Source organism: Puntigrus tetrazona, chromosome 22 (genome assembly GCF_018831695.1).
Source record: "Puntigrus tetrazona isolate hp1 chromosome 22, ASM1883169v1, whole genome shotgun sequence".
Taxonomy (NCBI): domain Eukaryota; kingdom Metazoa; phylum Chordata; class Actinopteri; order Cypriniformes; family Cyprinidae; genus Puntigrus; species Puntigrus tetrazona.
In genome coordinates this window covers 9022830-9039513 of record NC_056720.1, presented here as the reverse complement: position 1 = coordinate 9039513, position 16684 = coordinate 9022830, and the positions used below count along the sequence as shown (strand labels likewise).

The window sequence follows — 16684 nt, the reverse complement described above, 5'->3', positions numbered from 1 at the left end:
TTCTCTCTCTCTGTCTTTCTCTCTATCACCTTTCCCTCTTTCTCTCCCTTTTTTCTTTCGAGCTCAGGTGGTGCCTAAGGTTCGGTCTTTCCATTTATCTATACTTGAGATTGTTACCACTACTTATCTATTCTTATGCTTGTTGCCTTTTGGGACTTGACAGCTGGAGTTTTTATTTTTGACTTTTTTTTTTTTTGTGAGATGTTGAGATGTTTTCTTGTTGATTCTTTTTCACTTTATTGCTGTTTAGTTGGAAATAATTAAATATTAATAATACGTTTAAAATATAAAATGTGTATATATATATATATATATATATATATATATATATAAATAGTTTTTATTTAATTTATGATTTAATACATAAGGTATATTTATATTTTAAATTATTAGTATAATATATCTATATTGTGTGTGTGTGTGTGTGTGTGTGTGTGTGTACAATGTTAGTTTATTTTTAGGCAGTTTATTATTGTTGTTCTGTAAACAAAATATAATTGTATAACAAAAATATTTTAGTTTTCTTGTCATACTATTTTTGTTTGTAACACATTAACTCTCTCAAACAGTCTCTTGTTTCAGTTCTCTCATGTTCTGTTTGTTTCTTCTTTCATTTGATGTTCGAGCCATTTCGTTTTAACATCATAAAACAATTTTCTCAAACAAATAATCAGCCTTTGAACACCTTAACTGTTGCAAGCAGGTGCAAAGAAAAAAACACCTGTTTTTCGCTTGTTTTAGTTTGCACAGTACTTATTTTAACTTAATAGTTTTACTACATATCTGAACTTGATGTTTAGGCCATAACTTTAGTTTTTAAATAACAATGAGGATTTTTGCCAGCTATTTTTTTATTGCTCTGCAGATCAGCTGTGAGAGACATCTCCCGTCACCCACTGTGTCAGTGAACTCTTTGAGGCTCTGTCTAGCCAGACAGTGATTGGACTGTGAGTTTATATTAAAGCACTGTATGAGTCTCAGACTGGCCATATTGACGAGCCTGTGACCCCACGGCAGGGTTCGGTCGCACCATTTCATTGGCCTCATAAGCTGGTGCGGACCACCCCGGGGCGGGCAGGACAAAAGTTACCCGCGGTGGCCGGCGTGTTTCGGGGGGTGGGGTACAAAAGAGAGCGAAAGTGACGGGCAGACGAGAATGATGTGACCCTAACTGTAAACATTCCTAGCAGCCTGGCCATGGTAACCAGGCAGAGAGCGAGAGACGGGACAGTATGATGGAGGGGTCTGCCGTGGGAGGAGGCGACGGGGATGAAAGAGAAGGGTGGTGGGAGGGTGGCAGCGCCCTCAGGGGTTTGCTGCCATGGGAGCTTTTGGCACTCGCCCTCTCAGATGGAGAGGTTGGCACCACATGCAGAGATATACGGACGTGAGGTTGGGACCAGAAGCGTCATGCCTGTACAAAATAGAGGGGCCTTTTTTTGTAAGATTTAGAAGGCAACTTAAAATAATAATAATTGTTTGTGTGTGTGTTTCAATAGAATTTTTTTAAATGATCAAAACAAATAAGCTTCCTTATGCATAAAATAGCGTATTTTCATATATATTTCTAAATAAAAAAAACATAGAGATAAATGGAATACATATATATTATTTATATGCATGTGGTTTGTTACACATTATATATACAATTCATAATTAAATACAAGTTATATATGCATTACTTCATTATGACATTATATATTGCGTATGTTTTAAATGTAGATCAGAATAAATTTTATTTAATTTAATTTTTTTATTTTATATATATATATAATTCTAGTATTACTAGAATACTTAATTCTACATAGTGTGTGCATCATAAATATAGGATTATATCTAAGCATTTAATAAAAACAATTACATGCATTGAAAATAATATTATTAATAACTCTAAAATAATATTTTTCTTTCCTTTCTATCTATCTATCTATCTATCTATCTAAAACTACAAAAATATATATTACATATTAAAAATATACTTTTAGGATTCTATATTTAAACCCTGATATGTTTGCTTACTAGACAAAAATGATAATCAAAATTCATCAGTAAATCAATTCTGATCAATAAAACAGAAAAACTACAAACAAACACATACACAGGCCCATAATCTGCATTTAATTGCGCAGTGTACAGGGACTGTAGCCTGACCACAGTCCCAAAGCGGTGCAGATAAAGCAATGATTCATAAACAGCGTTTTTAATCAGAACACTCTGGGAGGAACTGAGTGTGATGGGAAGAGCAGATAGGCACCGCAATGTGACACACACACACACACACAGTAAATCGGCCCCATAGAGGCCGAGATGAGAACGCCGGCACCCTTGGCTTTTATTCACTTCCTATAAACGTTAGTATGCGGGAGAGATAACATCAGTAATTGACTCTTGTCCTCCACGTCAATTTGCAGTAGTTAAGCATCTGCGGAGATGTCCCTACAAAACACAGCTAACGATTATTACTTGAATTCATAATAAATGCTCATTCCAAAGACAAAGAAACCTCAAAAGCCTGCAGGGAAGGCGATGCCTTCTTAATAGTGTTGTTTAAACAAATTTTCGTCCGGCGTGCGCTTCCTCCCGAAGCCAGAAGAGGGCAGCGCGCCAGACTGCCGGACACACAAATTAATTACCCAAGATTGATTTCAGCTCTATGCTCCGTGTCACACCCCAGAAAATCACAGCCTGCCGTTTCTGTCGGAGCACATGCACGCGTCCACAAATCTGAAGAGCGAGCGTTTGCCGCACACCTGCGAACAACGCCGCTCTAATAATAAACAACATGAATATGTTTATATCCCCCTCAGGTGTGAGCTGTTTGTTTGGGGTCATCTAATGGACTGCCGCGCTCCGCTTTCTTTTTTCCCCTGTAGCGTCTGATGGCAAAATGTAAATAAATAATGTAGTAAATGTCTGCGGGGTCCCACAGGGATCTGTAATACGTGGCTGGGCGGTTTGGGTTGGAGATGGCTTTTATAAGCACTGCTCTCCAGGCCCGGGCTGGTTTGCATTACATGAGGCTGAATTCCTCTGAGATGACACTCATCCTCAGGCACTTTAGCGCGGCTGCTGACTCAGCACTCCTCCGTCCTGATGAGATTACTCCTGCCATTGACAGCCAGTTAAAGGACCAGACCAAGATTCCCAGCCCCCCGCTTCTGTCGCTTTCTGATCGCTCTTCCTTTATCTCTACCACCTGACGTTCTCGTCGTTCTCATTCCTCTACGTGATCGGTTTACTCCCGCTTGCTTTTAAAGAAAAGAACTCTGGCACGCCGTTGATAAATCAAACCTGTGTGAATTAAAAGGGAGATTTTGAAGAATCTGCTGGTTGCGTGCGAATGAACGGGGATTGAGGTTTTCGTAAAAGTGGTCCATGCGACTGGTCGTGTGTTCTTGGCACGTTTTGCCATACTTTTGCGCAAAGAATCAGGTTGTTATTCGCTGATAATCTTCCACTCGAGTGAGCTGGGGAGTCCAATTCAGGAACGAATCATTTGCTAGTGCAGTTAAGTGAATTATTCACTGGTTTATGTAACTTTCTCTGATTCATTAAAAAAAATAATTCAGTTTATTGTTTGCTCCATTTATGTGAACATTTTTTTATTATTAAAGTTAAATATTTCACTAAAAGACGTTAAATCTGTTAACGTTTTTGTATAAAGTGAATTATCAGATTCCTTGAATAGGTCTAGTTCATAGAGCGGGTTCTTCACAAATCATTCACACTAATAATAAAAATAAACTGAATCAGCTGATTCAATGATCTCATAACACATCATTCAAACTTAGGGCTGGGTATCTTTAAACATTTTCAATACCAATACCTGGAGTTTGATGACCAAAACACATATTGGAAGTTATTACAAACACTCAGTGGTGGTTTGAAGTGAACTTTGAGTAAATGCCAAATATAAATCTTATTTCTAAATATAAATCTTACCACGCTGTTTCCTCCTGTATTTAGGTTGTTCGGCTTCCCATTGTATGCGTTCGAATTAACTAGTATTCCCGTGAGAGCTATATCGAGCAGACTGCTCCGTACATGTTCAATCTGCGCCATACCACTTCTAGTCAAACACACCGACTAGTGCTGCAGACGTATTGGCTCACTGACATTGATGAGATTAATGTGGTAAACTAGTTTTATAAACTGAATCAGCAGATTCAATTTAAAGAGTTTTCAGAAATATTTTTTTTTTTCCCTGCTGATTCATTAATACAAATGAGTTGCTCACAAGTTGTTTGTGAACTGACTAGTTTCATATACAGTTATACAAAGTAAGCTGTTTTTCTGAACTCCCTCGATTGATCCGCTTTAGGGTCCAATTTAAAAACAATGACTAGTCAAATAAATCACTTTCATGATACCTTTATGGTCGTTTTTAAAGCGTGACGCTTCGGTCCCCATTCGTTGTTCATTCTAGTCTTCGACATTTTCTTTTGTGTTGCACCAAATGTAAAGTCAGTCATACAGGTTTAGAAGGACATGCGAGTGAATAAACCAGCATTTTTATTTTTGGGGGAGCTATCCCTTTAACTGAGTTTCAATCTGTCTCTCAGTCTATTAACCGTTACCGTTGCATTTCATTTCCTTTCTCCTTCCTTTTCCTCCCTCTGAAGTGTCTTACCTTGTATCGCTCTAGCAGATGTGCTGCACTGTGTGTTTGGTGTGTGTTATTTGCATGAGGTTCCTCCCCTCCGCCCCTCTCCTTTCACTACATTAATACAGCTTTCACCTTGAAGGCTTTCAAACGGGACACTAAGGCTATTGATGGGTAGACTACAGCTATCTATCCGTCAATTACAACCGCTGACGTACGTCCTTTAAAACCCAACCCACTCGCACAAAGAGCGATCTATCTGTCTATCTATCTATCTATATATCTATCTATATATACTGTATGTGTGTGTTTTAATATATACATAATAAATAAACAGTACAAACACATATGTAAAGAAAAATATAAGCACTAATATATATTGTATATATAATGTGTGTATTATAAATAACATTATAAATATATTTAAAACAAACATGCATACAAAAATCTGAAATATAAATGTATATATTTATATTTAAATATATATATTTATAATTAAATATGTCAATATATCACTCTTTCTTTATTGTACTTTTGCAATTTTTTGTTGCATCTCTGCCAGGATTGAAACTAATTGATTCACAGTGGTTTCCGACTCTTTTGTGCGTAAGTGTGGTTCTCCCCTACAGCCAAGTGAAATACAAACAAATGATCAAATGAATCATTAAAAAGAGCCGGTTTAAAAGTACAATTCTTCGGGGAAATGAACATCCCAGAACCCTACAAGAGCCCTCTGTGACTTCACACGGCTAATGCTAACCGCAGGCCGCAGCGTCACCGTAGATGCACGGAAATGACTTCACCCCGTACACAAACGGCTGAGTGTGTAGACTCTGTGTGGGTGGCTCGAAGCTCCATCCAAACAGAACCTTTAGGAAAAAGAACCGGTTCATTTAAGACGCCGCTCTGAGACGATGTTTGTATGGTTTGTTAAACAGGCCGAGGTATTGCAGAGCCGTACGAAGTTAGTCAGGGATCGTGGATCATCTCGTGTGAGGCCATTTCCGAGTTGTTCTTCTGACGGACGAAGGAGGTTGAATCCCAGAGTCTGGGATGGTCGTTGTTTTTCCTTCTTCCAGATGAACAGCCCCACAATGCATCTGTTCTTGTTAGGAAGTGATCCTTTTACGCTCGATGTTTTATTCCTGGTACATTTTTACACCGTTCTAGGTTCTGTCACCTCTAATTAAATCTTAACATCATCCATTAGTTGAGAGTCTATAAAACTGATCCCGGATGTGTGTGAAAGCTCTTTAATTCCTCTGGCACGGCCTTCCTCTTCACCGCAAAGGACTTTTGAGGACTTTTTTGAGATGAGAGCCAATGAAAAGATTCATTAGTGCTGCTTGCTAAGACAAGAATCATCATTATTATTGATAATACTTAGGGTCAGGGATTTTAACAAAGCCATAAATCATAGATCATCCCACACAGTTTGTGCGATAAGCATGTTTGAGAGATATATATATATATATATATATATATATATATATATATATATATATATATATATATATATATATATATATATTTTTTTTACACTTTTATGTATTATTACTTATCTTTTAAACTGATAAGTGTCTTTTGTAGGTGTATCTGCTTCTACATCACTGCGTGTTAAAAACAGGAACATTTAATTATTATTTTACAGGTAAAATAGTTTGATTTTATGTTTTGTATAAATTGTTTACAACTATTAAATTATTTTACGAATACATATTAAAGTCAATGAAATTAACTGTTAATCAAAATAAATAGCTATTTATTATTATGACTATTATTATTATTATTATTCACAGCATTTTATTGATCTATTTAATTTTGTCTACAGTTTTTCAGGTAAATTCTCAGTATTATGGTTTTAATATTAATTTTTTTATTATTATTCATAATAATACAATTTTGTTGTAATTCATTGTTATATTAAGTTTACGGATTTTTGTGTTGACATAAATTATTCAAGATTTTGTTCTAATATTATGCTTGTAATTGTTGTTCAATTTAGTTAATTTTTAAAAAATTACTATTTCAAATGCTACTACTTTTACTACTACTACTTTCAATAATAATATCTACAATATATGTTTGTTATATTGTTAATTGCAGTAAAAATCATTTTTACTGTTGATTATTTGATGAATCATTTTTTATTATTATTTATAATTGATCATTTATATTATTTTTGTAGCAGTGTAAAGACTATTAACTTTAGCTTTGTGTATCATGTCACAAATTAAGTAATAATAAGCATCAACCTTTTTTTACTTTAACAGTAAAATAATCTGTATATCTGTGAAAAATAAGCATTCGTTTATTAAACTCCTCTGTGATGTTCCACAGAATATATCAAAATGAAGTTCTTAATTGATTTACACAAGATAGCTTTCTCTTTATGTAGCTGCGTTAGCTCTGGATGTGAACGGCCGGGCTGCGTTGCAAACGTAAAAATGACAGGTTGTAATTTCACACGTTTTATTGTCTGTCTGTCTGTCTGGGTCTGCTCTGTGCTGCGTATCTGCAGACTAAATCACAGCTGTCAGCACAGCCTCTGTGCTGTAACATAAGCCCACTGTCCACAGAGTTACGGGGGTATCGCAGAGAACCCAACACGCTCCAGAAGTCTTCTCAGGACAGGAGAGGGAGGGGGGTGGGGGTGGGGAGGAAAAGTTTGAGAGCGGTCGAGCCGATAGACAAAGACACAAGGAAGCTGCACTGCACCGGAGCGCAGAAGTCCAGAGTCAGCAACTTCTATTGATTAAAAACTAACCTTCCAGTTTCTCCGCTGCGCTTGCGGTGAGCAATAGAATTTAAACGAGCCGTGCGCTAGAGCTGTGCACGCCGATGTCTGGGACATTTCCAGCCGGAGTGAAGCCACTCCATGTCACATATCATTTCATTACTCTTAACTACATTAGATCATCCACCAGATTAACCTGCTGGAGCATTATAGGAAGACTAGATGGTATGATAAACTATTAATGGATTCATTTATATTGCACATTATGTATATATACATAACTGCATTTATAATAATGTAAGATATATATATAATGTAATATGTGAGTTTTTGGTGTGGGCGTGTGCATACATGAAAACATAAATGCAGTGTTTATTAAATATGTTTGTTTATTTTAAGTCTTTAGAATAATGTATCATTAGTTTACAGACTTCATATAAAGCGTATTTAGGCGTATAGTGTATAATATTCTATTAAAAATAGCTAATAGGCCAAAAAAATAACCCTGAATGTGCAATGCGAAATAATGATATAGCATTCACATATACCTTTAGTACATTTTTTTAATAAAGTGTTTGTTTAATATCTTAAAATGTGTATATAATTCTTTAAAAGAAGTAATGGCATGTATATATTGTAAAATATAAAACTATATATATATATATATTTAAACATTTGAAGCCATATATATGTGTGTGTGTGTATATGTACATATTACACAGACCTTTATATGACATTATAATATTTAGTACATCTTCAGTGTGAAGTATATCTGTATATTTCGATAATATTTTTATATATTATTATATTAAAACATGTATATGTACATATAATGCATTATTAAAAAGGCTAAATACCTTAAGGTAATGCATTATTATCTTAATTGAATCCAAGTTTACATAAAGTTTGTTTTATAAAGTGTGCAATAATAATAGAAAACCACAAACTGTGGCTCTGGTGTGCTGTTGTTATTGTGTTGTTATTAGATGACAGTCCTTCAGCGCTTCATTCTGATTGGCTGTAAACTCTGTGGGCTTAATTAATGACGGCTGCTGATTGGTGGACAGCGTGCGCGAGCGATGAGCCGGGCCATGGGAGGAGCGAGCGGATCACTGAACGCGTTGAATCACTAGCTTGCGTATTTGCAGCGAGGGCCGGACGGGACGGGGGCGGATCGCATGGCGTCGCTCGGACCCGAAGAGAATAGCAAGAAAGGGAGCAGGGAAAGAGGGATCAGAGAGGGACAGAAAGAAAGAGGGATAAGGGCCTTGCTAATGATAGTCACGTATACGGCTGTCTGGTTGTCCCTGGCAACCAGACATGATGTAACACCAGGATGAACTTGAACTTGGTGGGAGGAGGGAAGCTGGAAAGGGGAGGGAAAAAGTGGGCGAGGACCGAACGACACTTGCTCACTTGCTGGAAACGTGAACAATGGAGCACAGCAATCAATAAGCCCATTTCACTGAAGGATTACAGGGTGCAGAGCGCTAACCTCACCACTCCAGTCCACAGACGCTGCAGAGGCATTCAGAGAGAGCGAACAGATGGACAGGAACAGGAAGAGCTGAGCCCTCACAGAGTCAAGCACCGTCTTAAGACCTCACCACGCTAAAACAAAAGTGAAACCCCCCCAACCCAAAGAATAAGCTTTTCTGTTTGCCCTTATAATACAGATACTATAGGGATGTATAGGCTTATAGTCAGACCTTCCAAAGAAGGTAAAAACAAAAGGTTTGGTGGGGGTCTTAGTTGACGTGAAACTGCGGTTGCCACTTTCATTTCATCATTTTATATTTTTTTATTTGTTTCGTTTTGAGGTTTCTTTTGCATTGTGGCGTAGTTTGAAAGTGTGTGTTGAGCCAGAAAAATGCAAGACAAGACCTGGTTGTATCCTTTGAGAGATGATTGAATTATGACAGGAGGGGTTAAAATAGATTTTAAATTGTTACATATATGTTATATTAGAAGTGACTTATGCTCACCAAGACTGCATTAATTTGATCAAAAATACAGTAAAACTGTAATAACTGTGAAATAATATTACAGTTTGAAAAAACTGCTTTATTTTTTAAAATATAATTTTACTAAATTATCCAATGCAACGCCTGAAAGTTGTTATATTCAATTTTTTTTTTTAATTTTCCAAAAAAAAGGTTGTTATATAGCGTACGCACTGCTGAAGTTACAAATTGTTCCTAGAAATCACTGACCTTTGACTCCAGAGCTCACGGATCTGTTTCTCTCTGTGTCGTTGCAGTGGTACCTGGGCTAAAGACTCCCGACACGGACCGGCCGCTCCCGAGGTCACACGACCACCCCCTCTGTCTCCCCTGAGTACGACCCGCAAACATGTACACCAGTCTGAACAGAGAGAAGCCACTTGCTGCCCCAAGTACCGGACAGACCCACAGCATGGCTCCAGCAGAACCCCGCCAAGCCCTGGAACAAGAGGAACCGACTCAACGCGCTTACACCCACTTACTATATATCTATATAGTCCATATGTATTCTTCCATATGTATGGTTTACATGCCTATATTCATATATAGTAGCTGTCCAGCTCTTCTGAGGGTGGAGCTCGGAAAAAAAAAAGAAGAAGAGCTTCGTTTTCTTGGAAACGTGCACGTTTTTTTTTTTTTTTTTTTTTGGTTTTGTTTGGTTTTGTTGTGTTTTTTGGTTCACCCTCAAAGATAGACGAGGAAAACGTAACATGACGCAATCAAAGAGCTTCCCGCTTCTGTGCCTGTGGTCTTAAAGTGAATTCAAAGGCGTTTCCAACGCAGTCTACGGCTAAGGGTCGCAAACCCGCTAACCACCCGGAGGTCGGAGCTCTGCCTTTCAGTCACTCACAGTGTTTTGACGGATCAGTCCGGTTTTCGTATCGGTGAACGTTGGAGGTTTCGCCTGGGTCAGATATGCCACCAGCTAAAAAAAAAAAAAAAAAAAAAAAAAAAAAAATCTCTATTGCGTCTGCTGGCCAGGACCATTTCCTCCCCTTTCCACCATCATCACCACCACCATCAACACCATGTCAGATCAAGAACTTTCAAGGACTCAACCAAACCCATTTTTTTCAGTTGTTTTGTGTCATTTTGGGGCAGGCGATGAAGAAGTCATGAACGGTGATGTTTGATATCAGGTCATTTTACGGTATGCTAACGGGAGATCTCCCTCCCCGTTTGGAGGCATGTTCATATTTTGTGTTTTTCGTACAAAAAAAAAAAATCATCGCGATTCTTTCTACTAAACCCCAGCGGAAGGTCTGTCGCACGCCAAGGGCCGAGTAAAGGTTCGATCTTCCATAAACTTCAAGAAAAGGTTAACCGTGAATACTGAATTGAGGAAAGTGCAATTTTGTTGGGTAGATGTTGGATTGTTAAATATCTTTGTAAGATAGATCGTTGAAGCGATTGTTGAAAAGTATATATATAAATATATATATATTTTTCTTCCTAGTCCATTCACACCTCCAGGACTCTAAAATATCGGGGTACAAAAAAGAAAAAAAAACACGTAAAGAGAAAAATAGAACAAATAGCCTTGTGAGAAATAAGGGGAGCTGTAATTGATTTTTCTGTTGTTGTTTTTTTTATGTGTTTGTTTGTTCGTTCATCGATTGTTAGCATTGTAGAACAAATATCCCTTTAAGAAATCTCAACGTTAAAACAATCAATTTAGTTAATTTCCAAAACGCTACAGCAAATATTTTCGTTTTAACCCTAGCACATAACGAAACTCGTAAGAAAATTAGCCGTTCGCAAAACCACGAACGGAAAAAATCGACCGTTTAAATGCCGACGCAAGAGGCGACATACTGAACTAACTTCCTCGCGGACGCTTTTGAAAGCGGCGAACGAAAATGTGAAGATCCAGCTTTCCTCGCATGCAATTTTTGTCATTGTTTTTTTTTGAGTTTTTGTTCGTTTCCTGTACGAAATATATATATATATATATAAATATATACACTTACAGTCTCATCCACCGTCGATCAAAGCTCAGTAAAGTAAAAAAAAAAAAAAATTAAAGAAAATAATCTGCATGTTCTAGTGTTAGTGACAAATTTTTACATAGATTACGTAGAGTTAAAGTAGTGTGAAAAATATTGTAATCCCAACATTGGGCACTTGCCGATCAAGTATTTGTTTGGTCCTTTAAAAAAAAAAAAGGGTATTTTTACTGCTGTTCTCACAATCAACCAGCTAAACATCTCTCTGACTCTTCTTAGCTTGTCGTCATTTCTATAAAGTCTCCCTTCCTCCTTTATTCCCGTCAGAACAATCATTTTCATACGTACGCACTTCATCATCCCTTTTCCAACTGCACGAACAATTCCACATCGATGTGCCTTGAGCGATGGTCTAGTTCTGAGTTATTGCACAAGCTGCAATGTGGAGACTATCTTTTTACTTTCCCAGCCCACCTTCCACGTGTAGTCATTCGGAGAGAGTGAAATTAGTGCTAATTGATAATACGCAGTATTACTCTCCATTTAACTACGTATCGCCATTTTCGGTCGTCCGTTGCTTCAAAAACCCCATCGTTTACACTTCAATCAGTCGCAAGTCAATCATCCACCCGAGAAAATGCATCACGCAAAGGCTTTTGTGTCATCGTGCCCTTTTTTCTCTGAGTTAACAGTAGTGTATTGATATTTATGGATGTTGCTAAAAAAATTCTAAATGACAACTACTTTTTTTTTTTTTTTTTTTTTTTCGGTCTTCCTGTTCTTTTTTTTGCGTTCCCAGAGATGAATAATGAGGAAAAAATTAATATGCAATACTCGCTTGCACTCATGTAGTCTAGTCTTTTTTTTTTTTTTTATATATATATATTTTTTTACCACCAAAGTGAGCACTTGACAGGTCAAGTGGCTGAACGTCAGTGAGTTTTTCATGCCCATTGATCAGCCTCACTTGGGTTTCACGCAACCAATCATCAGTGTTTTCGCATACGTGTTTTTTCGGTCAATCAATCAAGCCTTAAAAACTAGGAACCTTCCTTTCCATCACAAACACACAAAAGCAAACAGGACAAAAAATATGCCCAGTTTTTGTACATTTTGACAAAGTTCCATGTTATATTAATTGTTTACCTGTTTATTTTCTATTGCATATATCATTTAAGAAAAAAAACTAATTATGGGGACAAATTTCCCAGGCATATGATGTGATGGTTTAGTAGTTACACTTGTGTGGGTTTTTTTTTTTTTTTTTTTTTTTTTTTTTTTTTTTTAGCGTGATTTATTATTTTGTCATTGTTCTTGCCTACCCTTTAGAAATGAGTTGGGCATTACTTTCTTAATCGTCTGCACTAAATATAAAATAATGACAATTGTGATAATTGAGAAAAAAAAAAAGACAAAAAAAAAAAAGCTTCCAGGGCTTAAAAGAGCGAAGGGAAACATGATTGCACGGATATTTTTTGTCACAAAAACCTTGTTTAGAGCAGCCTGGCATCTAATCAGCGAGATTGGCTGTGTGTGTAAGATAATGACAAAATTGCACCCTTTTTAAAGAAAGAAAAAAGAGAAAAAGAAATTCAAGCAATAGTTTGGGCAGTCTGTTTTGTTCTCGTGTTGTGTGTGTAATTTAGTTTTTTGGTACAATGTTGGAGAAGACGCGGGAGAAGCAAACAAACCGAATCGATTAGATACGAGAGATAGGGCGGACGCACCTGAGTATGGGAGATTTGATGTTTGTATATTGTATAGTTTTATTAATTACACTGATTTTAAAGCTGCCCTATTTTATAATGCAGGACTTTTGTAACATTGATTAAATGAGGAAAAACTAGTGTTGTGAATTTTCTGATTGTTTGTATTAAGGCCACATAAATAGAACTGGTTTTGTTTGTCCTCTGGGGAACTGGATTTAAGTTGAAAACTTCCTGTTTCCTGTTTTATTTTATTTTATTTTTTTTGCTTTTTGCTTTCCTTTTTGTATGTATTTAAGGACTTATTTCTTCTTTCGATGGTATAGAAGTACTCCTATACTTGAAAAGTGTAGGATGCCGAGGTGAAAACCCCATTGTAAATGGATGTTACAAGTATGCTGTATGTTTTGAAGGTTATTTGTTGCATCAGTGTTGATGAAGCTAAATCTAGATAATTCTGAGGATGTTGGTAAGAAGAGAGCGTTTTTATGCATTTTAAAATTAGTTTTAGGCAGAAGACAATGACATAGACAGCCAAAGGATGCCCCTATTATAAATGCATCTAGGCATCTTTTTGTGTTCACCATTCCATGCAGGAAAATAAACCGCTTGATATGCAACATGATTCTTTTTTCTTTTCAACTTCTTCATCTTTCTTCCACCGCCCACCAGCGCACACAGACACCCGAGCAACGCTAAACGACGCGAACGTCGGTCACGATAAAAGCCATTCCTCCGTCGATTCTACATTTCATGTGAAAGCGAGGCCCTCAGGTCACATAACTCACACGAAGATCGCTTGATGGTGGTTTAAAACACTGAAAAGACGTACAATTACTCAAAAAAAGACTTTTCTTGAGGATAAAGGGACGATGTTCAAAAATAAGGACATTTTGAGTTTGGCATGTCGTCCACTTTCCCATCCCATTTTGTCATTTTTCTGTTCGGTTTAGGTTCAACTGTCTTGTGTTGTTCACGCAGAATATATAAAATATAACATTTTATTCAAATCTGAACGTTCTACACTTTTAGTGATATTTTAAAGGGATAGTTCACCCGCAAATGAAAATGGTCATCATTAAATGTATAGGAGTTTCTTTCTTCTGTTGAACACCCAAAGAAGATATTTTGACAAAAATGTTGACTGTACCCATTGATTTCCATGGTATTTTTGTGTATACTATTGAAGTCGAAGGGTGCCGTCAACATGTTAATTTTTGGGTGAACTGTCCCTTTAATACTTTCATTAAAAATAACATCAATGTCATGCTAGTCCTAAAACAGGGTTGAATAAAGGTCCCGCAGGCCTTTATCATTTTTATGTCCCCATTTTTGTGGGCCTACTTGTTGTAACGCTTTCATTTGAGGCGGGAACAAAGCATTGGACGTTTTAAGGCAGAAATACGGCGTATATCAGGGTACTATTCAATGGTGAGACATTTTAAAATCTGAAAAGCCAAAAACACAATAATTGAATCAAGTACGCGGCCGCTCGTTGAAATAAACAACTACAGATTTGACTACGGACTTTTTTGTTACTTAAACACCTTCACTTTCGGGGGTCGATTTGCAGAACAGGGCCCGAAGACGAGCTTGGGTTGATGTTCAGGGGGCCCATCGTAGGGATAAACATGCTGTCAGGTTCACCACACCATGACTTTAACCCCATCATGCACCGGTGGCAGGTGGCTTAACTGCACCAAACGGTATCATTACAAGGTGCTAAATCTTGCTGATCAAGTGGAGGCTAACTGGAAACGACCCTGCTTTCTGATAGCATAGCAGCGTAATCCGCATGAGAACTATGCACTGACGACACGCTAATCTAATCAGAGTCTGGTACTTGCACCTTTGCCTTCCTCTTTTTTTAAGAACTCGTATCGAAATCAAAGGAATAACGGAACTAAAAGCAAACCAGCATTTTACCTGATGTATTTAAGAAGATCAAATGTAGTGCCTGTGAAAAACTGTATTATATCGCTCTCTGAATATCAAACCAGTTAACAGTTTGTAATCGTTTCTGTTTTCTCAACACCACTAGCCTTTTCTGATTATAGCTGTTCAGTAACCACACTCTATAAACTGCATGCGCCCTCCATAACCAACAGATATAAACATGACTAGATGATCTAACCCAGCTCTGCTTCCAGTCACAATCCTCCAAGACGCTTCTCCGATTCATTCCGTTTACTTGTTCCCGACCAGTTTCACCGTAGTGTCATTTTATAGTGGAGTTATATGCTTCTACAAAAACATCTGAATTCTGGTCCATGTCCTGCTGTAGCCCTCCATTATCTCCAACAACAATCATGAAGGTCTGTGTTTCCTCATGTTCTCACACTCGACAATCGATACTCAGTGGAACTGGCCTCTTCTTGCCGTAGGTGCAATTCAACAAGCTCTGGAGATCTGAAGTTAAACACAAAAGGGTCTTTGACGGGGACGAGATTCGTGAAGAACGAATCCGATTCCTTAATGGTTCCTTTAACGATTCTATTAGTGGGTATAGGGAATAAATCTAACAACTGGGCTGAGCTGCAAACAAAGCGCATATTCCAGTCACTATGTTTTCTTTTTATGTAAAATATTACTGATAAACCCAGATAAACGAGTTTTAGGACGTCCTCAAAAGAGCCGTTTGACTTCAAGCCAACTAAAGGGTAGGATTCAAATATCAACGAGCGTCGACTCGTTTTATTTTTATCGAAAATAAAAGTTTGCATACCATCAAGCCCAAAAGAGGTCTTCTAGCAGCCAGTGACACCCACAAACCGAAACATACAGTAAACGGTTACTATTGAAGTGTTTCCTCTTTGTTTATACCGATTATTAAATACCTTAAGGACTTGTACCACATGTTTTGGAAACACGTGCTTGTGCGTATTGTCTGAATAGTTCTGCTAGACCCCTTCTGTTGAAAATTAACCAGCACTGCGGCCCTAATCGTAAAGAAGACAATCGCGGCGGTTAGCGTGAAAGATTTCACATGAGTATCTGGCGTGGTTTTACAAGATCCCTTCAACCAACTCCACCACTCCAAACCTTCATCTCCATCACCTTCATCATTCATATATCCAACGCTGTATTGTGAGAAAACGTAACTATTTTACAAAGCAGCGATTTTGTGAAAAAGTACGCAAGACTGTTCAGCTGAGCCAGCAGGCAGGTTGTCGCCAATATCTGATTCGCAGAAGCGTAAAATAGTTACGAATTGCCACGAGTGTTTTGGTATAGCATAAAGCTCCATCCCACATCACTGTAAACATACGTTTTAGATACAATCTAAAAAAAAATTAATAATAATTAAAAAAATAAATAAAACCTTGTGCCTCTAATACATTTCCTGAAGAAAACTTCACGTTGTATTGGTACCAGCTCCGTAACTAGTTCCACGGAGCTTCTGTATTTGAGCTGTGAATGACTTTGTTTGCTTTTCGGTTCTTACTCTGAACTTTTTTCCTTTTATTTTCGTTTTATGTTTTTTTTTTTCCTGTGTGTAGTGACATTGCCCCTTTCTCTTGGAGCCATTAGTGTCCACCTCCATTGACTCAATTACTAAAAGCAAGATGTGCATTTCCTATGCAACGAGAAATGAGAGAGAAAAAAAAAAAAAAAAGAAAGAAACCGAAATAAAAGACGCTAATGCTGTACACCTCCGTGTCTGGCTTCGTTCCTTCGCAGGTTCCAAC

General features: G+C 37.4%; 1 protein-coding gene across 9 annotated transcripts in view; it reads left to right on the top strand.

Moving 5' to 3' along the window:
• nfia (nuclear factor I/A) overlaps window positions 1-16684 on the top strand; it is a 158384-nt gene that overhangs the window by 132418 nt on the left and 9282 nt on the right. The window contains exon 12 of one of the 9 annotated variants that reach the window (XM_043223036.1): window positions 9601-16645. The exons of the other annotated variants lie outside the window; for them this stretch is intronic. Within the exon in view, the coding sequence (XP_043078971.1) occupies window positions 9601-9615 (15 nt within the window). The 3' untranslated portion in view covers window positions 9616-16645. Of the gene's footprint in view, window positions 1-9600; window positions 16646-16684 lie in introns of those variants that run through there. 9 annotated transcript variants of the gene reach the window in all.